This window comes from Diprion similis, chromosome 2 (genome assembly GCF_021155765.1).
Source record: "Diprion similis isolate iyDipSimi1 chromosome 2, iyDipSimi1.1, whole genome shotgun sequence".
NCBI classification, from domain to species: Eukaryota; Metazoa; Arthropoda; class Insecta; order Hymenoptera; family Diprionidae; genus Diprion; species Diprion similis.
Genome location: NC_060106.1, coordinates 17,479,451 through 17,504,305, shown reverse-complemented (window position 1 = coordinate 17,504,305; position 24,855 = coordinate 17,479,451). Strand labels below are relative to the sequence as shown.

General features: G+C 41.1%; 1 protein-coding gene across 2 annotated transcripts in view; it reads left to right on the top strand.

Moving 5' to 3' along the window:
* Positions 1-21,876, top strand: part of LOC124412794 (sodium channel protein 60E-like) — a 69,507-nt gene extending 47,631 nt beyond the window's left edge. Inside the window, exons 4-21 of one of the 2 annotated variants that reach the window (XM_046892917.1) lie at positions 3,364-3,544; positions 6,339-6,416; positions 6,730-6,871; positions 7,126-7,260; positions 8,387-8,601; positions 9,884-10,368; positions 11,687-11,775; positions 12,130-13,469; positions 13,599-13,914; positions 14,705-14,821; positions 14,957-15,118; positions 15,205-15,501; positions 16,497-16,651; positions 16,855-17,341; positions 17,474-17,793; positions 17,900-18,259; positions 18,886-19,260; positions 21,258-21,876. In XM_046892917.1, the coding sequence (XP_046748873.1) occupies positions 3,364-3,544; positions 6,339-6,416; positions 6,730-6,871; positions 7,126-7,260; positions 8,387-8,601; positions 9,884-10,368; positions 11,687-11,775; positions 12,130-13,469; positions 13,599-13,914; positions 14,705-14,821; positions 14,957-15,118; positions 15,205-15,501; positions 16,497-16,651; positions 16,855-17,341; positions 17,474-17,793; positions 17,900-18,259; positions 18,886-19,260; positions 21,258-21,636 (5,633 nt within the window). In that variant the 3' untranslated portion in view covers positions 21,637-21,876. Of the gene's footprint in view, positions 1-3,363; positions 3,545-6,338; positions 6,417-6,729; positions 6,872-7,125; positions 7,261-8,386; positions 8,602-9,883; positions 10,369-11,686; positions 11,776-12,129; positions 13,470-13,598; positions 13,915-14,704; positions 14,822-14,956; positions 15,119-15,204; positions 15,502-16,496; positions 16,652-16,854; positions 17,342-17,473; positions 17,794-17,899; positions 18,260-18,885; positions 19,261-19,969; positions 20,217-21,257 lie in introns of those variants that run through there. The other variant, XM_046892923.1, reaches the window with a different exon arrangement.
* Positions 21,877-24,855: the final 2,979 nt, after the last annotated feature.

Sequence of the window (24,855 nt, the reverse complement as noted above, 5' to 3'; positions counted from 1 at the left end):
GTTTCCTTTCTCCGCCAACCAACCTCCTTGAGGAAAAATTTGAAATTTTTCATCACGCCTTAGGCAGTTCTTCACCCATAACCGAGGGGTTGCTGTATATTGCGACTGTAGACCTTATCGCTAGACTGGGCTTGGAGGCCATGACACAGCTGATTTAAAATTCATTCGACACATATATTGGTGTGACACTTGCCTGTTTTCGAGTCACTATCCGTCTCTCTCCATCTTGATTTAAAATAATTGAATGATAAGCGGAAAGCAAAATACCAGCTGACCTTGCTGAAATTCAAGTGGAATGTAGTATCCACAAAAACGGTTTCTGGACGTTGATCTATTCTCTGGAGGTCTTACTAATATATTTCACGTCTTACCGCGTGCGATAAACAATAAAAGTGGCTCGAAAATGTATTCCTTTTTTCGTTTATTTCCCTCTCTCGGCTAAAAGGTGCTACAGTTCTAAGTTTAGCTCACACGGTGTGTTTTATAAAGGCATGAGTGTGAGAGGTTCGCGTAGCGTATAACAAAAATTAGTCCGTGTGGCCTAAAACACGCTCGAGAGAAACTTTCGCGTCTGAGAGTATTTCCACCCATTCTTGACCTTTGCCATTAAAGGGCCAGAATTATACTTGGAAGAAAACAATAGCCGGTCTTCGTCGTACGTATTCATTGGGCACGAGATCCCGGCGACCCTTCCAAGCTTCGAGACCCGCACCCTTACACCAGAAACGACCATTTGCCAAGCCACGACGACCTCGAAGTTGGGGTCGATGACCCGAGAGGTTTCGCAGGGTGACGCGCACTCCGTGATCACCGCGTTCGAGCGAAAAAACTAGGAATGGAACAGGGGAAAAACGAGGAGTCTGAAGAAATGAGAGAAAAGAGATGCAAAAAAGAAGAAGAAGAAGCAAAAAAAGGAGAACAAAAAAAACACATCCGTCGAATAAAACTGCAGGAAAAAAAAGACCGGCAAAGCAGAGAAACTTTTCTCGCTTCTTTTTCCCTCCCCCTCACTCTTCCCGCTGCCAACTATACGCGCACATCTCTGCAAGAAGCTTCCGTAGATATAGAAAGGGGCGACTTTCATCCCTCGTCTCGACCACGTACCAGGTGCACACGTTACCTATAGACGTATAAGTATATAAACGAATAGATCTTTCAGATAAGAATTGAATCACGCGAAGAGGGCGGTAACCGGGATCGGCGTTGTGTATTTTTCCTCTTTTCCCTCGCTCTATCCCGATAGACAGAAATTATTTGCATGTATGTTATCTCTTTTTTTGCTCCGTATAAAATGGAATTCACACGTTTGTTTTCAACGTAGATATTCTGAGCCACGAAGCCGCAAGCTCATATCATCTGGCGTATATCGGATTATTTCCGTGATGCGCTCCATGGGGGCCCCTAATTATAGGCAAATCAGGGGACCAGTCAACTCTGAGCAGCTCCGATGCTCTTTTGTTAGCACGCGGCTAATATAAAACTCGCAGCTGCCTAGAGTAGATATGTACTCTGATTTGCCTATAATTAGGGGTCCCCATGGAGCGCATCACGGAAATAATCCGGTATCCGTAAAGTGTTCGGCTAGCTTGTGAGAAAGTGGCGGTACAAAGGAAAACGGAGGGTGAAGGGAGGTGGGAATTGCACTGAGCAGGGATGTGCTATTGACCTAGTCACTCGCGTGACACCGGATTTGATGCCGAGCCGCTCGTCTCTTGCTGGGAGTCCCTGTATCCACCCTTGCTTTGCTCTTCCCTCTTCCCTCTTCCCACTTCCCACTCTCCTCTTGCTTCCCGGCTCTTGTACCTCCCTCGCGATTCTCTTGAACGGCATCGTTAGAGGGGCATTCATTCAGTCTCGGTTAAGACGCTCGCGAAATCGAACGTCGAGAGTTCTGCTTGTATTCCCTATTGTCCCTTCGAGTACCTTCCCATCCATCCATCCATCCCCCGCTTTTTCAACAGCTCCCAACATTATCGACGATTCCAGCTTCTCATCCGTATATATAATATGCTATGAAATGCGCGCGTGGATTATATCGGATAACGGATTTCACTGGCTGAAGGAATTAATTTTCAACCACTCTGGAATCCAGCAATATTGCTATGCTGCGGCTATTTCATTGTAGAACTTGAATACGACTCCTGATCTGTTCTGCTGGACGTTTCACAAATATGACGTTTTATCTCATGGAAATATGATGTATAATCAATTCAAGAACAGGTTACTTCCTCTTGCATTTATGCAATTCCGAATACACCTTACCAAAATTCGCCTGGATTTCGACAACTAGGAGTACAGTTTTGTAAAATGTACCCTGAATTGCATAAATGCAGGCGGATTATGGTAAAATGTATCCCGTATTATCCAGATGCAGGAGGATTTTCCCTGGTTGAAAAGCCCAGTGATATTTCCACGAAATAACTCGTCATATAATCTATTTATTAAGCGATGAAACATGAACAAATATGAATTTTTTTCTCACATAAAATTTTTCGTTATCTTGTCGTTTCTTTTTGTGCATTCTTTTATAACTCTCGTGGAGCTGATACGACGATGCTGTATTCTTCTCGGACGTTCATTTCGCCCCCTGTGGCTGCGTATTTCCGCGAATTCATTATTTAAAATTCAATTTTGTTCAGAATTGCAGGTCAATTCCAGATCCCGAGGCGCAATGGCCTAGAAGATTCCCCGCGCGAAAGCTTTACTCTTGACGCATAAACAAGGGACCTGGTTCCTTCTCCTTTCTTACTCATTTTTGTTTTATTTTTACATCGGATTTTTGGAACGATATAGTCCAAGAACTATTCGTGAGTAGTGCGGCAGACTTTTAGAAGGTGAATTCGTGCGATAGTCGATCCCTTAATTTTCGCAGCCGTGTAATTTAGTAGCTGTAATACACCGTGTTTGATAGTAGTCGTAGTCGAAAAGACGACAGTTTAAACTTTTTCGGGTACTACTAATTGAAGTTTTGTCACCTAATTCTGTACCTGACTTTATACTTTCTTCACGACGATGAATCATAAAACTTGAAAACATTTTTCCTGCATCATTATATAATTAAAACTTAAGTCGTTTTGCTGTAAATGCCTTAGCGAGGTTGTATATTTTGAATTCTGTATAAACTTGTAGCTTGCATACAGTATTATGGCTGTTATTATTTCATACCGTGCTCATGGATCATAATTTACGGTTATTTTTTATAATAACAGACCTGCAGGAAAGCTGTTGTCTCGGCTGTTGTTATAACTTTGTACTGGCATAAAATTGGTATACCTTAATTTTTACTTGTGAAAAAGCTTTCGTCAAAACTTGTGTATTTAATTCTGTAAAAAGCTTGATTTTGGAATGATTTCTGATCCGCAGGTTTGAAGACAATCATAAACGCGCTGCTGCACAGCTTCAAGCAGCTGGCGGAGGTCATGACGTTGACGATATTTTGTTTAATGGTCTTCGCCCTTTTTGCCCTCCAAGTTTACATGGGCGAATTGAGAAACAAGTGCGTCAGGCAGCAGGATCCGAACGATACCCAAGTGGACTGGTACGAGTAAGTATACCATAGAATTTAAAGAAGAAATCTTGAGCAACGGAATGAAGTCGCTCACCGTATTGGGCGAATTGATTTCACCTCCGGAGGGAGAAGAACCCCAACTTTAGCACCTTTTATGCACGCGGTAATATAATAATAAATACAACCGGCTGGAAGGCTGAAAACATAAAAATGAAAGCATAATAAAATGAAAAATAATAATAACATAAATAAAAGGCAACCAGTGTTCCCGACGTTTCTGTGAATGAAATTCATTATTCTTCTCGCGTGCGAAAATAAGGGCGAACCTTGCAGACCGAGTTGTATACTCGAGGCGTAAACAAAGGGGAGACAAATCGCAAGGCTAACTGTGTATAATTATTTGAGAACCCCTCGAACATTACCAGCCGACAAAGTGCGGAACGGTAACCCGCGACTCGACTTGATCATTTATCAGCTGGTCTCAACACCCGGTCCTCGATGAATCTTCCTTAAAATTGAGCCTGAGATAATGCCCCTTAAACTTGTTGACGTTGAACCTAGTCAGGATTATGAATAATTTACAATATGCCGGCTTCTTTTTTATCCGCCCTTCTTTTCACGACGCCTCGACCGGATATCACGTCGTGACGCTCGGGCACTTCCGTTGCTAATACGAATTCATGAGCATTTCCGCTCCAGCTCTACTTTCATTCCTTTAGACACTGAGTGAACAGCCCAATTAAGAGCGAGTAATACTTCGTTCGAACTTCGAGGCTAATGCTTTTTCTTCAAACTCTCTTGTAGATTATATTATTTTCGTAGTCAGCAAAGTTTCGTCGACAATTTTTTAACGATTATTTATTTTCAGCGATTTCTTCGATTCTTCATTTCTTTGCCATTCTATTATATCATCGAAATTTCAATTTTTTTTCAATTTATACACTCGTCAAATTTTTGTTCACATCCCGGTGACCTAGAAATTATTGCAAAAATTAATTCTAACAAACTTTATGCTATCCTTGGTTATTGGAAATACAGTATGACTTATTCTATCCTCCGATAATGATAATACCAGTCTAAACTTATCTTGATCTTCGTCCTGAAATTAATTACAACCTTTCAAATACTAATATAACTGTTTAAAAGAAGGATGAAAATTACGTCAGAAAAATGTGGAAAAGTCATGTTACAATCCTTTTCGGTAAAAATTTGATTCAAGACTTCTTCAGATCTTCAAGACTTTTATCAGCTCAGTCTTAATTTACGTACATTTCTTGTGATAATATCCATCACACCCATGCACTATTAGTTGAGTCACAGATTCGTCGAGTTGAATGGAGGTAGAGTGGATGAAATGGCTGTAACAACACAATCCGAGAGAAGCGAGCACGTCTGTCGGGACTGAAACGGAGGGTGCGATAAATTCCTGGTGTAATAATTATTCGGCGCAGCGGTACGAAGCTTGCGGGGATAGGTCTTTTAGGCCTTGTCTAGTGCCGGCGTTGTTCCTACAACGGTCACGCGATTAGCCGTTCAAAAGAGCCCTCCACCGGTTGTCCCCAATTAATCAAACACCGTGTCAACGTCTGTTATGACCAGTCGAGTTGGCCGTCCAACCATCGTGCAATAAGCAAATTCCACCTGCAGCCCGAGAAGAGTATAATCGTTAATCAAACGATTTGTTTATCGCGATTCTTTTTGATACTCGGATAATTCAATTATCGATACAGATACGAATTTCCGGTGTTTACACCCTGCGGTTTTGTGACAGCGCAGCTGCACGAGTGAAATGTACCACTTTGGCAATTGGCGGTATCCGATCATTCGGATCTTATGGGCCGCAATTTTCTTACACTTTACAAAGTAGCTCCTCTTCTCTGCGCTTAAACAAGGAAGTTTATCGCCTAGACTCTGATCCCCGTGCTGGGACACGTTACACGACATTATCCCCGTCCCACCGCTTATCCATTACTTTTTACGACACTAAAATTCGCGCGAGCTGTCGTAAATGCAAGAGGAGGATTACGGCGTCTTCAGCAAATTGACTCCTCCACTCTCTATAAGGCATATTTATATGGACGTAAATCTCGCGAACGATACTGAGTACGCACTCTGAAATTTCATGCAATAATTTCTGGAACTTTTTTTTCGGATTTTCGGATTTTTTTATGGTATAGATTTTGCTGACCAATTGGTTTTCATCGCGTTCATAGCATGCAAGAAGTGCCAATTTTTTTGCACGAATTGACAATCTCGCTATAGATTTCGACCAGGTAGAGTTGACTTTACGTGACAGATTCTTTTAGCAATCTGAAGCAGATTCTTCCCGACCTGTCAACGCCACTCTTAAATCCTTATCCTGACTTCGCAAAAGTTCTGTATCGTGGATCGAGAGAGATTCAACGACCTTTGATATAGCGCACTTTTTTCTCCTCTCACTCGGTCATGAATTATTCACTCTTGAAACTCTGAGAACTCCAATTTGAAAATAAACTTGGGGCGGGTTGCCACCTGTAATATTCTTGAACAAAACGAACCGGGCAATAAAAAAGTAAACATGACAAGTTCTGAGGAAAGTTAATAACGTGGATATGACCAAAAGTATGTAACTGTGATATACTCGAAAGTATTGCACGAATTTCCTGGCGTATTAGAACAATAAGCAATTCAGTATCCTGTATAAGAAAAAGAAAAGGAATTTAAACATAAAAAAAAAAGAAAAAAGAAAACCGATAGACCCCGATCGACCGAAGTGTCGCAAATAATATTAACCCTTGGCTTCGCAGCTCTTCGGCAAGAACTAAAGATCTTCTTCTTCTATCGCCAACAGGTGGAACTGGAACTCGTCCAATTGGGCCTTCAATGAAGCCGAAGAGCCCATCATTTGCGGCAACGTAACTGGCGCCAGGTTAGCTTTAGATTTAATTAGTCCTCGAGTCAAACTTTCTCTCTATATATACGATGTACTACATACCTGTATACACTAACTGTATAAATTGATGCGCCATTCTCCTCGAGCTCTGATGCACCGCGAGGCGATACCCTCGGAAGTTGATGGATTAAGTGTAAGAGAGCAGATCCGAACAAGCCAGAAAGAGAAATTACCCGCCTTCTATGATAATAATTTTCCAGAGATGATTTTTATCATTGTCCATTTTTTTCCTCGCCTTCTTTCTTCCATCAAGAGGGGCTAGCAAATTATTTTAACGTTGTAATTTTAGACACTGCAACGAGAGCTACACGTGCCTGTGCGTCGGCCCAAATCCTAATCATGGATACACGAATTTTGACAACTTTCTGTGGTCGATGCTCACCACCTTTCAACTGATAACTCTCGACTACTGGGAGGATGTCTATAACAAGGTTTGATCTCAATGATAGAATAGACCTAATTGATACATTGACAAGCTGGTACAAAAGTATATCGGGCTTGATTTATGTGTTGTTGTTATTTCGCGATGGTTGAGGGAGTGAATTTTCATGTTTCATGTCCGTAAGTCACTGTACGTACATATTATTATATGATATTTTCATTTATTGGTTGGTTTAAAATCTATCAACGTGATTTGGGAATGGATTGAAATAAAAGAGCAAAACATGAACACAAATAAAAACAGGTATTGTCGGCGTGCGGACCTATCAGCGTCTCGTTCTTCACGGTGGTCGTGTTCTTCGGTTCGTTTTACCTCATCAACCTGATGCTTGCCGTCGTGGCGTTGAGCTACGAAGAGGAGGCCGAAATCACGAACGAGGTGAGTAGCGGCATTAAAACATCATCATAATAATATTCTCTGAATATTTATAGCAATGTGTTTCACCCTCTAATCCCAATGTCGTCTGAATTACCCCAAAACGAAATTAATCCATGATTAAAACTACAAATATAATGACACACTGTCACCAGCTGTACGTGAATCGCGGTTTTTCATAGATTCAAACTAGATTCTCACACGCGCTTGATGCGACCAGGTATAAATGAGATTGCGTTTAATCGATATGTCAAAACTGCTGTGCTCAAATTGACATTTTAAAAGGCGAAAAAATTTCAATTATACTGTGTCAAGTTGGATAGTTAGGAGAAAATACGAATTCGTTGTTTTACAATGAAACGAAGTAAGCTACGTATGTTGAAACCCCCCCACGATGATGGTAAATTGGTTCGGATTTTCCGGAATTCAGCCTCGCTTGTATCGGTAACTGCAGGATTATCCGATGAAAGGTTTTCAAAGGAAAGAAAAGTCTTTTGAAACTGTTGTCGATGTCCATTTTCCGGCATCAAATGGGGAACGATGTTAGGAACGGAGCTGGAAGCGACGTCTATCCATCGTCTTCGTGCTTACCAGGCTTAAATCTCGTCCGGAAAGTGTCCTTCTCGCGAAAGTACTGCTAGGAGGTCTCAAGTCCCCGTAGTTATAACCCTTTTACCACTCTTCGTCCGCGCGGACACTCAATAATTCGCAGGAGAAAAAAGCTGGTAGCTACTGTGTAGAAACGTGGGTCGCGTGTTTTACCGACAGGTTTACGAAATTGGTGAACGAATCAGCAGCTATCGGCTCAAGCATCGCCGTCAGCGGGTTTGCGGCTTTCCCTTGTATTCCCCAATTTTCTTCAACAACCACCCCTTCGCCACTCGTGTTTCTCCTTCTCCTCCGCGACCCGCTGCATAAGTTATCCGATCCGATCGGATCCGATCCGATCCTTTTCGCGGAGAAGTTTGCCATAATGGGCGCAAATTGCAATTATAATTTCGCTTGGAAGGAAATTCAAAGTTATACGAACTAGAAGTTTGGATGAGAAATTAGGCGGGGCTTTATCGTGCCGTCCATCGTTAATGAGCAGAACCGCGGATCGTTATTATACTCTTCTATCCCGTCCCAGGAACGGAGAAAGGATCTTACCGACCACCGTGAGGACTCGACGTTTAGTTTCGACCCGACAAAGATCAACATCAAGACCCTCACGAAGGATAAACAGAAGAAAATTGACGCACGAAAAGGTGTTCTGTTGAGCAGCTACACGAGGAAGAAAACGCGGAGAAGAAAACGCGGCCGGAGTTCAGCTGGTCAGGAAAAAAACGGCGGCACCCGTAGCAGGTTCGTGCAGATTACGTTTTTCGTTTGCCCCAGAGACTAGAAATTTTCATTAGGTACTACGTGAAAAGAGAGGAAAGAGAAAAAAAATTTATCCGTATTATGTTTTTTCCTCCTTTATTACCTGCCAAAGTCTAACGTTACAGAAATGCACCGCGCCATTCTGCATAATTGATTCGAATGCAGGGTTAATAAAGTTGGGAGTTAGCTTACTCCTAGATTTTCAAAGTTCAGAGCTACCGCGAATTCGTTACTAAGTTTCAGTTTACGGGCCAAATATGATTTAAGGTGGGCTTATAAATTATAATGCAAAACGTGGTCCGTTCCTGCAGCAGCTTCATGCTCCTATATATCGCACCCGTTTCCGCGGTTTAACTCGCTCCAAACCGACGCGCAACACACATCCTCCATAAATACCACTCTTAGCCATAGACACACGTGTATTTTGTGTTATACACACCATCCTATTCCGCGGTAGCGAAACCGCACTCGTACAGCTGTGCCGAGCACTGTTCGGCGGAAATTTAATATGCTAATTTTTAGCTTTCTTAAACCTCCCAGACGGTCGGGGGATAATTGAAGGTCAAAATTTTACCAATTTTATTTAGTTCAGAGTTGAGCGGGTTTTAAAGGATTTGCACAGCATATGGCCAAAAAATCTGGTTGGCAAGTGATGAAATGTTATTTGATCAATTTTTATAGAGGATGTTAAATTGACTGATATTTTTTTATCGTAGACAGTAAAATCGATCTTCTGAAATTTCATCAATTAGCCCTAAGGTTTTTTTCTTTTTCAATTCAGTGACCGTGACTCTTCGATTTTCCAAAGTAATTAAAGTACTTTCATTTGGCATGAAATAACTTCATTTATTGAAAAGAAATATCTTATCTCTAATACTTTCTCAAAGCTGCTGTAAATAATTTTATCATATCGAAGAAAATTTTTGTCATTAATTTATATAAAAGATAAAAATTTCGTACGTTGTACGAAATAATTTCACAAAATCATTAAACCTCTATTCAGTCCAATAAAATTATTATTAATATTTTTATAAAATTTTCCTCAGACGAATAAATAACTTTTTCCATAGTCAAACGAAACCAATGTATTCCTCATAATCGAAGAGTCACGCTTCCACATGTGTGTCTCAAGAAATATTTTTCACCGATCACCGTGCCATGGAAAAAACATTTCCAACGTCGATCACCCATCCCTGATGCATTCCTCGTGACATTCGGATGAAAACTCCCCCTTGAACGATCGAAAATGGCCTTTTTCCGTCAGGTCAGTGACACCGAGCCCGAGTCCGAGTCCTCGGCACTCGAGTGTTCGTCCGTCTCATCTCCCGCTGCAGGTCGTCGCCGCGTCGCGAGCCGTGGACCCTGGAATAGTCCATCGGCTCGCGCCGCATCGAGGAATGTTGCATTCGCGACAAGCGAGCAGCAACAGCAACCAGCAGTCGTCGCTGGACGACTCCGGGGTCGTCGACGACCACGAGGGCGATCACGACGGCGACGACGTCACTTCCGCCGAGGAACACGAGCGCAGGGAGCATCGGGGTGACCGGCAGGAACGCCTCGCCCTCGAACATCGTCGCCTGGAGGTCAACGAGAAGCAGGAGAGGCCGACGTCGGCTGCTCCTCCCGTCACCGTCGCCGTCAGAACGACGAACCGGGAAATTCGGGTTCTAAAGTGCAACGGGATCAAAACGAAGAAACACAACATGTACACTCTGCCCCCGGATTACTTGTCGCATATCGTAGTTTTAGGTGAGTCGACGAAGTAGGTAAAGAAGTCGGAAGATCGCTGGGAAAAATGCGAGACCGATTCTTGACCAAAGTCCCTAAAATTGAATTTAATCAAAACTTTTACGGCATCTCTGTAAACGTACGGAAAGAAAAATTCGAGATCCTAGAATTTCAACTCAAAAAGTTATATGAATAATGTCATTTTATAGTATAGGCAAATTGGATTAGGTGTTGTGTCATTTTTTGGTAAGAGATAAAAAAAAAAAAAAAAAATCCGTTAAGAGATCTGACGACCAATGAAAAGTGTTCTTCCAAATTTTTTTTATTGACTTTAATCACTTTTTATACACGGAAATCGTGGTTGCAAATCAGTCTGAAAAAAGTAGGTCTGCGGTGCGGACAATATCTCGAAGATGGTTAACCTGAAACCAAAAAATCGAACGGTTTTAGATTCAGCATGTGGCCTTGGAATGAATCATTCGACTTTTGATACTTGCAAAATTAAAAAATTGGCGGCCATTTTTCGAAAAAGTTGAAAAAACCCTTTTTTTGATCGTCAGTTGGGTAGACCCCTTAAGTAAATCAAAACTGAACTTTCTTCGTTTGAATTTGCTCAAATGCTGAGTTCCTAACTGGCATCAAATCCGTGGTCAATACAATATCCCCTTGAATCGTTAACAGGCTGCATTCATGTAGATGCCACATGGCTGCTTTCGTGGTTAATTTCACCAAAGCTCCTGAGCGAGCAGCAGTGCTTGTTCCACGTAAAAGCTTCCGCAGATGCGCTCCGGTTGATGCGAACAACGCTTGTCATTCGACAAATGATGTATGCACCGGATTGAATGAACATTAGAATGTGTTCGGCATGAGGCTGAAGCTACTAGCAGCCAGAATTAGTAGCCAAACTTTTTAATTTCCGTTCGAATAAGGTAGTGAAGGCCGAAAATCAAAATTTTGTGACATATCTTGAACCCCCAATAATTTTTTAGCACTATGAGGATAAAACTGACTTGCATTTTTGTATTTTCAAAAAGTTTGACACGTTTCGCTGCTGGCTTCAGCTTCCCGTGTTCGGTAGCGTTCGATGCAAAGCAGAGTAATTCAAGCGTCGGGTCAAACCGTCGGTTGTACTACTGTGGACGTTAGAATTGGTTCGAGTCATTGGCATTCGATGAATTTTTTCGCCGGTTCATTCAGGATTTAAGAAGGAACCGCCTATTGCATAAAAAAAATGTTGTAAACTAGCTATCGCTGGCAATTAAAATTCAGCGTCACTGTTCGTCTGAATTCGAGTTTGGGAATCGAATTTAATAAATGAAATTTTATGACTGTCTCGCAGATGATCTTCCAGATAGAAATTGCGACAAGTGTATCCAGTGCTGTGTCGACTACGACGGATGGCTCAGGTTTCAGAATTGCCTTTATAAGGTAGCTATAAAGTTACTCACCCCCGTTCATCCCTTTATTTCATTTTACTCGTACATATAACCGTTCTTTTGTCCCCCACCTATACACGCGCCCCTCCAACCAATAACTCGTATCCTTTTATTTCACGTGTTCTCGAACAGTTATTCGCTTTCCACGTTCTAGTGCTTCGTTCATCGAAGACTGTATCGCCGCTTCTGGGCGATCTCTCGATCGCCTCTATATCTTTTGATCAATTTCTTTGACCCCTCAAGACAAGACATGTTCCTACGATTAAATCGTTTTTCGATTAACTGCAACGTCGCTCGCGATCGTTTGACGCGACATAATCAATCATCGACGTAATTTCATCGTCAGGTGGTGAGAGACCCGCTGTTTGAGCTGACCATCACGTTGTGCATCGTTTTGAACACCGGATTCCTAGCAATGGAGCACCACGGCATGAGCGAGAGCATCCGGCAGGCGTTGAACATCGGCAACAAGGTGTTTACCAGCATATTCACGTTCGAGTGTTTCCTCAAGCTGCTTGCTCTCAGCAAGGATTTCTTCAGCAACGGTTGGAACATATTCGACCTGATAATCGTCTCGGCCTCTTTAATCGATCTGACCTTCGAGCTAGTCGACGGACTCTCTGTGATAAGGGGACTCCGGTTGCTGAGAGTACTCAAGCTCGCGCAGTCTTGGACGACGATGAAAGTGCTTTTGAGTATCATCATATCTAGCATCGAAGCCTTGGGTAACCTGACCTTAGTGCTCGTCATCGTGATATACATATTCGCGGTGATCGGCATGCAGCTCTTCAGCAAGGACTACACCCTGGACAAGTTTTACCCCGACCCAGTGCCGCGGTGGAATTTCAACGACTTTTTTCACTCGTTCATGATGATATTCAGGATACTGTGCGGGGAGTGGATCGAACCCCTCTGGGACTGCATGAGGGCGGAAAAGGACGAGGGATCCGAAATCTGCTTCGCGATATTCCTCCCGGCGTTAGTGATGGGCAATTTCATGGTCCTCAATCTCTTCTTAGCGTTGTTGCTCAACAGTTTTAACTCCGAGGAGCTGAAGCAGAAGAAACAAGAAGTCGGGGAGGACTCGAAACTCGCCAGGTCGTTTGATCGCATAAGATCAATCGTTAGGAAGAAGAAATACCGCAGAGAGAATTCCGAGAATGAAAAGAATACCAGACTCGAGCAAATCGTTCGGGAGGTAATGGATAAATCTGACAAGGAAAAGTACGCGATACAGGAGACGGTGCTCAGCCTGCCAAAGGAAAACATCTACAACCGATCCTACCAGGAAAGCCTTAACCAGCCGGTATTCACCTACGACCCCCTCTACCGTCAAGCAACGGTAACGACCTACAGTCAGAGCAGCCAGGAGACCGTCAGAGAGAATAAAAAAATTGAAGAAACAGCGAATCCCGAGGAAAGCATCGAGCTCGAAGTCCTGAAGGACTCGACTAAACCTGACGAGGAAGTCGCCATGCTGCCCGAGAAGGAACCCATCAGAATGGACGATCCACCGGAGAAAAGGCCCTGGCACGCTCTCGTCAGCTACGTTGACGAATTGACGGTCGGGGGAAGGAGGGACAGCAAGGGAAGGTACATCGACGGAATGGGATCCTTTCCCGGCTTTGGAAGAAACAAACAGCCAAAAACACCGCAGGATTGTTTTCCCCAGCACTGTTATCAGAAGTAAGTATCAACGGCTTCTTGGTTATACCAAGGACCGTTGTTCTGGGCCGTCAGTCACACTGTGCGGTTATATCGTAACGGGGTTCGAGGTAGAAACAACTAGTTGGTGATCATTGATCATTTGTACAGATGTTCCTGTATCGATCGTTGCATCGCGACGGACCTTGGCAGAAAATGGGTCAAAGTTCGTACCGCAGTTTTGTCGGTGGTCGACACTCCGGCGTTCGAATGGATGGTCCTAGTTCTCATATTCGCATCTTCCATAACGCTCTGCTTCGAGGATATATACCTTGACGATAATCCCTTTTTGAAAAAGATACTTTACTGGACAAATTTGGGATTCTGCGCTCTGTTCAGTATAGAGATGCTCCTGAAGTGGCTCGCCCTTGGATTTTGTAAATACTTCACAAGCTTCTGGACAATATTGGATTTCATCATCGTTTTCGTAAGTAAAGAAATTCCTTCGTTCGATACAAAAAAAAAAGATAAATTTTTATCAAAAACCGCATATCGCTGTGGCATGCGTTTTCCTAGTAATTATACGTACGTATTTGTTACATCACATTATACGTGTGTTTCTTCCATCATCTTAGACCGTTAAGTCTTACACATCGCTTAACGTTCATATGGTTAAGTCTGTTCGGTTCAGGATATTATATGGCATTGTTAAGTGTGGTAATTCTTTGAATGTTGTCTCCGTGTTTTTTTCTATGTTTTATGTGTCGCCTCATGGACTCAGGTACGTGCGTTACATACGTTTTATCCGTAGGCGTCATCATTCTCATACTGCTGTTCTTATTTTACGTTCGATGTTGTGTTGGGCATGTGTTGAATATCTTTCATTACAATTTCACTGCGGCCAGATAACTCGCTCGAAAAATTTGACGTTCTGTTATTTTCTCTTCTTCTCTTCTTCAATCTTACCTCTCTCGTTTCTCTCCATTATCAAATTGGGGAATGAAAATTTCCATCTTTCGATGCAAAGAAATTCACTTTTCGCCTGTATCGTGTAGACTATTATGGATATTGACGTGAAAAAAATAAACACCAAATTTTCCCAGCGAGATATCGTCGCGATGAAAAGTTCATTCGTGGATCTTGCGTTGCAGATTAATTTACGAGGAATGTTTCGTACGGGGTGTTATGTTTGTTTGTGAGTGCATATGAAGCGGTTCTGTGCTCGATAATGTAGGCCAGTAATAACGGGCGTACAATGACAGTTTACCCTTTGACAGGTGTCCATCTTTAGCCTTTTGATAGAGGAGAATGAGAATCTGAAAGTGCTGCGCTCGCTGAGGACTCTCAGGGCACTCAGGCCGCTGAGAGCAATCTCAAGATGGCAAGGCATGAGGGTACGTGTTTGTTGTGCCCGGATACCTATACATATATCTGTATGGCGGTGCCCACGTATCGATGAAAAATATCAGACCTCGGGGCTCTGAACGGCTCATCTGTAAGCCTGACATGTTCTCTTCTCCATCCCTCAGATCGTAGTGAACGCGTTGATGTACGCCATACCTAGTATTTTCAACGTGCTCCTCGTCTGTCTCGTGTTCTGGCTCATTTTCTCCATAATGGGGGTGCAATTTTTCGGCGGTAAATTCTTCAAGTGCATCGACGATAACGGAGAACTGCTGCAGAATTTATCGGTCAGTATATAATATGTTTATGTTACAATAAGTTTAATACAAGCGATTAGAAAACAGGTAATATGATTTATGGATTTCGGTTTCAGTTAGTAAATACGAAACAAGACTGCCTCAATCTTAACTATTCATGGGAGAATAGTAAGATCACATTCGACCACGTGGGAATCGCCTACTTGGCTCTCTTTCAAGTCGCGACCTTCGAAGGGTGGATGGAAGTTATGGAAGACGCGGTTGACGCCCGAGGCGTCGATCTCCAGCCTCAGAGGGAGGCCAATTTGTGGGCGTATATTTATTTTGTCATTTTTATCGTATGCGGTTCGTTCTTCACGCTCAATCTGTTCATCGGAGTTATTATAGACAACTTCAACATGCTCAAAAAGAAGGTGAGACCGCCAGGAAACACGAGATTCGACACTTTTCACCCTCCGCTTCACTTCTTCACTGCGTCTTTTTTCTACTAACGTTTCGCCACTATCAAACAGCATCCGGAGCACCGGTTTATCACTCAAAGTTACGTCTCTTAATGAGAGTCCCTACCAAGATTCTTTTCTTTGCCTGTGTCAATCGATGATATCGAAATATTCGTGAGGCTTACGTCAGTCGACCTGCTACTCTGGTGAATTTTTTCTCTTAAAATTTTTTTATCATGTTTTACCCCAGAATCAAGCTGAAAAAATGTTCTTTTTCATCCAAAATATGTCCGACATTCTATGTGATTACTCTTCCGAAACATTAAATTTTGCTCTTTGAAAACCATTAAATTTCTTTTTAATCTTTGTCTGGCTTCTCTTTTCGAGAATGTCGATCTCTCATAAATTTTTCTCTACGTTCAATACGACTTAAAACTTAGTACAGGTTAACTCTCAATGTACGAAAACTCACGGTAACAATAACATCTGCGCAAAATTTATGAAATTTGCGAGCTTTTGAGAAACATGTGTAGAGAACAAGATAAGGATGTTGAGAAAGACAAAAAAAATCACAACATTATTTGAAAAAATTGCATAGCCTATTAGAGCAGCTTAAAAATTCGTGGCAAATGTCCTTATCGGCTTTTTTCACATCACATCTGCAAAGATAAAGTGGAGAAAAATTTGACCAGGGTGAACTGGACTCTGAGCAATACAAGAGTGTGAAAAAATCTCACGTTTCTAAAGTGTACGTAGTGAAACAGGATGAAATCGGAGATTCTTGATAAGGGCGGTCATCAAAGGCGAACGTTGAACGATAGAACCGCGTGCTTGTACACACAGATCAAGATTGACGAGGAGCTTAAATACGGCCATAAAAGCACGGCTTTTCTGTATGCAGAGGCAACACAACGAGCGGCAGCTTGAGAAAGACGTATTAAATTTTTTTCCCATCTTTCATTTTTCAGTACGAAGGTGGAGTGCTAGAAATGTTTCTGACCGAGAGTCAGAAGCACTACTACACTGCCATGAAAAAGCTCGGCCGCAAAAAGCCGCAGAAAGTGATTAAGCGACCGATGAATCAATTTCTCGCCATGTTCTACGACCTGTCCAACTCTAGAAGGTAATTACAACCATTGTTGTACACTGTTTACACATTTCTGGCGCAAATCAGCAGCGCTCTAAGGCACATCATAACTCTACACCGAAAAGAAAACAACGACACTGACTACCTATACCCTTCAAAAAACACACAAGAGGACCAATTTTTCTGATATATTTGTGGAACAGCGTTGAAGACACGTTTTTTTCTTGTTTCTTTTCCAGATTTGAAATAGCAATTTTCGTACTGATATTTCTGAATATGCTGACGATGGGAATCGAGCACTACAGCCAACCGCACGCCGTCTTTTTCGTCCTCGAAGTATCGAACGCATTTTTCACAACAGTCTTCGGGCTCGAAGCTATCGTTAAGATAATCGGGCTTCGATATCATTATTTCACGGTACCCTGGAATTTGTTTGACTTTTTGTTAGTGTTGGCCTCGATTCTCGGCATTCTAATGGAAGATATCATGATGGACTTTCCCGTGTCCCCGACGCTCCTGCGAGTCGTGAGGGTGTTCAGAATCGGAAGGATCTTAAGGCTCATTAAAGCTGCCAAGGGAATAAGAAAGCTACTTTTCGCGTTGGTCGTCAGTTTGCCGGCGTTGTTCAACATCGGCGCCCTTCTGGCCCTGATCACGTTCATATACGCGATCATCGGCATGTCCGTTTTCGGTCACGTAAGGAAACAGGGCGCTCTTGATGACATGGTGAGCTCTTCTCCTTCACCTTCTATTGCATACATATATTGCATATATATTATGTATACTTGACGTCAGTGGTTTTCGTTCCTGTTTACACGTACGAGGTAAGCGACCGAATTTCTCTTTCCCGAATAAAAGGTAAATTTCGAGACTTTTGGACGAAGCATGCAGCTGCTGTTTCGACTGATGACTTCGGCTGGATGGAATGACGTCCTCGAGTCTCTGATGGTCCAACCACCAGACTGCGATCCAACGCCTAATAGCCGGCAGTCAAACGGCGACTGCGGTTATCCCCTCCTGGCGATAACGTATTTCACCTCGTTCATCATCATTAGTTACATGATCGTGATAAACATGTACATCGCGATAATACTTGAGAATTTCAATCAAGCGCATCAGGAGGAGGAAATCGGGATAGTCGAGGATGACTTGGAGATGTTTTACATCAGGTGGTCAAAGTGAGTGATAATGGACGTCGGTTTCGTGGCGCGGAAGCGAGATTGCGGATTGAAGGATTGTTTTCAACGTGTATCGATTTACCGTCACTTTTATTATTCCACACAGGTACGACCCTCACGCGACCCAGTTCATCCGGTTCTCGCAGCTGAGCGATTTTATCGCGAGTCTTGACCCGCCGCTGGGAATATCAAAGCCCAACGTTGTTGCGTTGGTAAGCTTTAATCTTCCCATTGCGAAGGGTAACAAGATCCATTGTCTGGACATCCTACATGCTCTCGTCAAGCACGTTCTTGGACACGTTGAGGAATCTGAGGATTTCAGAAAACTACAGGAGCAGATGGACGTCAAGTTCAAAAAACAGTTCCCGACGAGAAAGGAACTCGAGATTGTGTCTTCCACCAGGATTTGGAAGCGCCAAGACAAGGCGGCCAGGCTGATACAGAACACATTCCGGGAATACGTTAGGTAGGCATTCCTCCAACATTTTATACAATATCTTTCAATAATCCAGTCAAAATGGGTCTGAATTAAAAATATTCGGGATACGACTCCATTTTTGTTTACAGGGGTTTTCCACCCTCAGAAACTCAAATCTCAAGTAATTTTTTAACTGCATAGCCAGAGTTTCAAGAAATCAGGAAATTCTACTTATCGACGACATGTGGAGAATTTTTATCAAATAATTTCTTGTTTCTCAATTTGTAAATCCAACTCCGTTCCCGTCATATGAGGACATAACTGGACGTAGAATTTTTCACTCTCCACGATGGCTTGGTCATTCTTCACCTATGGATAAAAAAAAAAAAAAACTTCATTGCTGTTTTCTCGAAACACCGGCTACACAGCTCAAAAATGACATCGGATTTACAAAAACGCAGCCACATCCAGTGAATATATTGAATTCAACCAATTTTGACTGGACTATAAAGCTCCGGGTGGCGGAAAAGCTCCAATAAACTCACGATTAAAAAATTTCCATCACCCCCTCAACATTTTAACTCAAAATCCGTGGTCAATAGAGCAATTCCGCAACAATTCTACTCGGGTAAATGAAATATGAAAAGTAAAAGTGAAACTGACGCGTCTCTTAGGATGAAGAAGGAGCGAGAGCGCATCGCCCACGAGGTCGACTCGCAGACCCAAACCTCGAGTCCGGGTGGCGGAGGCAGCGAAGGTAGGGGCGGGGGTGGATGGGGTGGGAAGCTGTCGGCCCTGCTGCACGTGCACCGGGGCAGCCGGGCCAGCAGCCGCAAGTCCTCTCGGGCCAGCGACGCCAGCGATCTCAGCGAACTCGGGACCGCCTCTGCCTGGTTATTCCCGAACTTACCGCTGCTGCTACTCTCCGGCGCCGCCGGAACCCACGACGACCTGCAGCCCCCTGCCCTGACCGTGTCCCGCCCCTCGCCCACCACCGAGCAGCCCTCGGCAGCCTCCAGCTCGGGATCCGACTCCCACGTCACCGTCAGGTTAGTCTCATCCCCCGATTCTCGATGTCCACCCTGCAGCTGGTGAACAATTTAATCCACTCGTATCCGTATAGATATAGCGTTACTGTGATTTCTTCGTTTTTTGTTTTTTTTTTCTTCTTTTGCAAGCGTTTTTTTAAACTGTTTATCCATTTTTCAGGATATTTTTTTTTATCTCTTCTGTATATCTTCCCGCGGTATTTTATGTTCGAATACCTATAATATACTCGACGAGTTGATCTGAACCATTTTTTCACGATTGTCGCGAAATTACGTCAGTATTCTTTCGGCGGGCTTATCAATTCGCACGTTTCAATGAGATGAAATTTTTACCACTTACTGGAAAAATTAACCTGATTCCTAGAAATTTTTTTCTCTTACGTAACTTTGTTTTTTTTTTTTTTGTTTTTGGCACTTCAAGATTCCTACTTGAGGATAAATTAAAAATTATGAAAAATTAAGTAATTATTTATTTGACTTCTTTTGGTACAACTATATGCCTGCACGTATAAATGATCCGATAATAAGATTTGGAGATCTTATCGGCAAGGTGATCTGCGCAGGTGGTAAATCAGACTATTTTGCGCGACCGTTATAGCAAATTAATAACACGCGTGAGCTGTATAATTAGTTATTGAATTTTATTTTGTATCATTGGCTTGTGTATTAATTAATGATATTAAATTTTCTTCGTTTCAAACTGCCGAAGGCAAGGCAATAAATAGGTAAACGGTACAAAATACATATAAGCGAGAATATATACATATTACATAGGTATACATATGTTTTTTTGGTGGTTTACTCGCGTTACGACTAGTTGAGTAACCGCCCATTATTATAATGAATATATACATAGATTATTAGCGTATTCTATATACTTACAATTAGATTAGAAGCCTTTTAAGATATATAGTGAGTTCCCGTTGTACGAGTATATCATATCCTCATCTCTCTCAGTTCTCTCCCATGTAACATAATCCCGTTTATACATATATATGTACAAAATATGTACAATGTTTATGCTGCATATACATCCTTGATTCTTTTCCATATCGTATCGTTTAATGTATATCATAACATTCTCCATCAGTGCTATGGCTATTCGTAAAAAAAAAAGGAAAAAAAACTGCTGTTGTATGCACACGAGATTTCATATTTCGTTTCTTAGACAGGAGCTTTCACCCGAGCCATACGTCCTCCCTGTTTTCTTTTTTCCCTCTAATCGTAATTTTCTTATACATATATGATACTCTCATATCTCACACGTAATGAAGAGAACTTGTTTCATATTTTCTTCTCTATCTTCAAACGACGTTGCGCGGGAGATCTATGGGGCTTAGCTTTTGCGCTCAGATTTTCTTTCAATTTACGAACGAGCCGCTATATGTTACTCGCGGGATTATACTCAAGCGGCAAGTTGATGAACTTGGGATCTTCCGGCTGCCCGAATACAAAAACTTTTTTCCGGATTAGTGTCGCAGGTCACACTCGCTTATCAGCTATCCCACGCTCCGCGGCAAATGCCTGGTGAAATCCCACCATTGTCAGGAAAAATCGTTACAGAGTTATTCCGCAGAGAAATTCTCCTACTCTGATGCAGGTTTCACCTCGGAGTAAATCGAGCGATTTTCCGGGCAGGAAATTATCGAATTTCGATTAAATATATTACTCAAAAGAATGTCTCACATAATTGGAAGCACTTTGAAGAAGTCATTCGGAGAACCTGATCTCGATGAATTGGGATGCAGAATTCCTCTGCAGTCTTGTGAAAAAAAAAAAAAAAAAAAAACATGCATGTGGTTGAAAGATGGCGCTGAGTGATCATCTAGCTATTACGACTGTTCGTTGAAAACTGCTTTATTCATCCGTAATATTACACCCAATAAATCCTAGAATATCCCGATTAGACTAATTGTAAAATCCTACTGGGACAATTAGAAATTAGATAATAGGAGAGGGGGTGTCCAATTCGTATAAAAACGTCTTGATTCCCGCAGATCGTCAGGCGCGACGTTAGGGCGTCAGGACGCCGTCGAGTCCTACGCCGACGAAGATGTCCTGAGTCCGCCGACGTCGAAACGCGGCTCCTTACGTCCAAGTGGAACGGCTCTTTCCTTGAACATGCTTCAGCGGGACATCAAGGAGGCGTTCAACAGGCGCTGCGGGAGCCTGAGGCGACGTCCGGTTCCGGAACCGGTTCCGCTCCCGATCGCCGACGGAAGTGACGTGAGCATCCTGGTGACCGAACCCAGCCCGGAAAGCACCGCCCCGCCGAGTAGGCCACCTCTTCTTCGTCAGCAGTCCGAGGCGACGGTCGTCCACGTCCTGGTCCACAGAGAGAGCGAGGAGTATCACGTTTCCGGTGACGATAGCTGATCCCTGCATAATGCGGAAGACGCGGTCACCCGCCCGGATTCTGAAGAGGAAATTTATCAAGACTTGAATCGTTGATAGAGTTATATTATATATAGGCGATCGGTTTTTCTCAAATTTCTAGCTTACAGTTGACTTTCAACATCTTAGAGAAGAACAAGAAGATAGAAAGAAATTGTCGTATACACGCTGTGCAATGCGATAGTCTCTTGAAACGAATTTCGTTTTTGTATGGGGCATGTTTTTTTTTTTTCATTTGCGCTATTATTTAAAGAACGAGTATTAGTTTTTTACTTTGTTGACGACCAAGTGCTCATTGATCGTCTACAAAAATATTATATTTTAATGAGAAATCTTTCTTTACTGCCAGTATATTCTCATTTGCTTCATCACTTTCTGGTTTTTCGATTCTTTTCGATTATAACTGAAAAAACTACTTGTAATTAATTTACTATACTTTAAAAAAATTATTCAAAACGCAGACGCTGCTTCAAGACATATTATAGGGCAGCTATACAATAATTTCATACAACGCTCTGCTGTTCTTAATTACAATCTAAAATTATACATACTTACGTCAAATTTATGTCAACCTCAGTCAGCTAAATTCGCAGTTGAACATGCAATTTGACATAATTTTCATACATTATATACTAATTCGTTGCAGTTGAACTTGGCCCGTAGATTTATTTAGATTTATAGGGAATTAAATATCGAAGGAAAGGAAAAAGGATAAAAATACTATTGTACAGTTTTACGGTCGTTTTTAGGGAATGTATTATACACTTAGGAAGATTTTCTATTTTTCCCTCCTCCTACACCATTTTTCAACTCTTCCCAGCTTCTACATTCAGCAAATCATTTTGCATGTGTGTATTTTCGGGTGAATTGGTAAAACTTTTCAAACTTCTTAGACTTTTTGTTCATCGATTGTATGTTTCAAAGTTGCAGGAAAAAAAAAAAAAAAAAAAAAAAACTAGAAAAATACAGAGTCCCGATAGATGCATTCGGAAACACCGTCAAGTCCAGAAATTACTTGTCAGTTCAGCAGTGGAAAAAAAAAAAAATTTGCACAAGAATAACATTATACAGATAAAAAAATAAATGTTGCAGATGAATACGTTTTTTTCCGAGTACACCCTAATTTACATGCGCAGAAACGTATATTTGCACGATCACCTACTTTTCCAGCCTCTCTTTGCGAACCCAAACGCATTTTACAAACCAGCGTATTTACCCTGGTCAGTGTTACAACTTTAGCAAATGTTTACATAGCTTACATTTTATCCCAGTTATCGTAGCGTGATGTCATTTATTGAACAGAAGTGAAAAAGAAAAGTCCATAGTAAAATAATGAAATTAAAAAATAAAATCTACTGCCTCAATTACTCACGTAGCGTGTAGAAAAAGAGAGTGTTAATTCTTTCAAGAGAACCGAGGTGTCAAACACATTTCCACACACTTCTTTCGATATTTCGTTTTTACGTTCCATCGTTACTTTCTCTTTTAGCGAGTAACAGGTTAACAGATTTAAAATCGTTTGAAATTGAAATTTTCGAATTTATAACTTCCGCAATTGAAACGAAAAGTCGTCAAACTGCTAAATCTTTATGTCAACAAGTGTTCAAAGAAATTATAATAGGTGAAAGAAATTACTTACCGGAGTTATAAAATATTATTATTATTATTATTATTATTGTTATAATAATCATTATTATTTATCATTATTACGTAGGGAAAGTAAACAATACAGTTGTGCAGTCTAGACGTGAAGGGTGACGACGATTATATCTAGGCATGTATAAAAACACGCAGTTAAGTAGGTGTAGCTACGATATATTATTATTATTATTATTATTATTATTATTACTATTATTACTTGTATAGATGAACAACTGTTACAATCGCGTTTTATTATCAGCTGACCGAGTGACGTCGCGGGAATAAAGGTAAAATAACAGAGCGATAGTTCGCGGGACAACGAATTTTTCAAATCAAATTTATTGAAAAATAAGAAGATGTTTAAAAATAAGAACAAACAAAAACATTAAAAGATCGGTTGATGGGTTGGGTTCAATTAATTGTTACATGTATAAGGCGATGCAAGCACTTTTCATGTATGATAATGTTCGCGATTGATAATTAATTCGATGTTATTGTATAATTCTCGTTATAATTCGAAGTTTTACAACAAGAGTTATATAGTTATATGTATTACAGCCTTGCGGGATGTGTCGAGTAGATTTTTTTCACTTCTTGTGTAGTTGTGTATATTTATATATATATATATATATATATATATATATACTATACATGTATGTTAAGAGAGAGAGAGAGAGTGAGAGAGAAAGCGGTTCATAAAGAGGATAATAAAATCCGCGACGTCCTTCGGTTAGTTTGGGATATTCACGAAGCAGATATTAATAATAAAATATAAGTCAATTAATGGTATATATATATACATATATAGTGTAATTATCTGAAGTCAAGCAAGAGAAATTTTGCGGGACGAATTAGAGAAATGAAAGAGAAAAGGTATAATTAATATGTATATACCTAACATGTTTCAAATCTTTGCGCGGGAAGCAATGAAACGTGAAAATTTCAAAAGCGATTATATATACCGTTTCGTTTTATATTTATATATAAAACGAAAATGTCTCAAAAAAACTGTACAATCATGGAGGTGCTTCTAGAGTGCCGTTTAGAGCTGCGTTATACATTTATATGTATATACGTAAATACGTATACATATAAATAAACATTATGGGTGTATATTATATATATCTGTATATTGTATATATATACTTACACCTGTATAAAAATATATATGTATAATATGTTATTATTATTATTATGATACCTATTTAGTAAACTATAATATATATTATAAATTGTAATGAAATCAGTAATAAATTATATAATTCTATTATATAAGAATAATTTATATTATAACATGTTATGTATACGTAAGAAATACATATACATATACATAAAAGGGTCACTATTACGTATATGTATTGTAGAATTATTGTTATAATAATAGGATTAATATCTTGCAGGATCAACTTTGAGTTTGGTTTATGCAATTTATTAATATATGATTCGTACACTCTCGTTCGAGATCGTTAAACGGCACGGTATTGCAATTATTTCGATTAACTATTTCTACAAACCGTATAACCAGTGTGATTTGCGTGAACTGCAAAGACGAAAACCGGC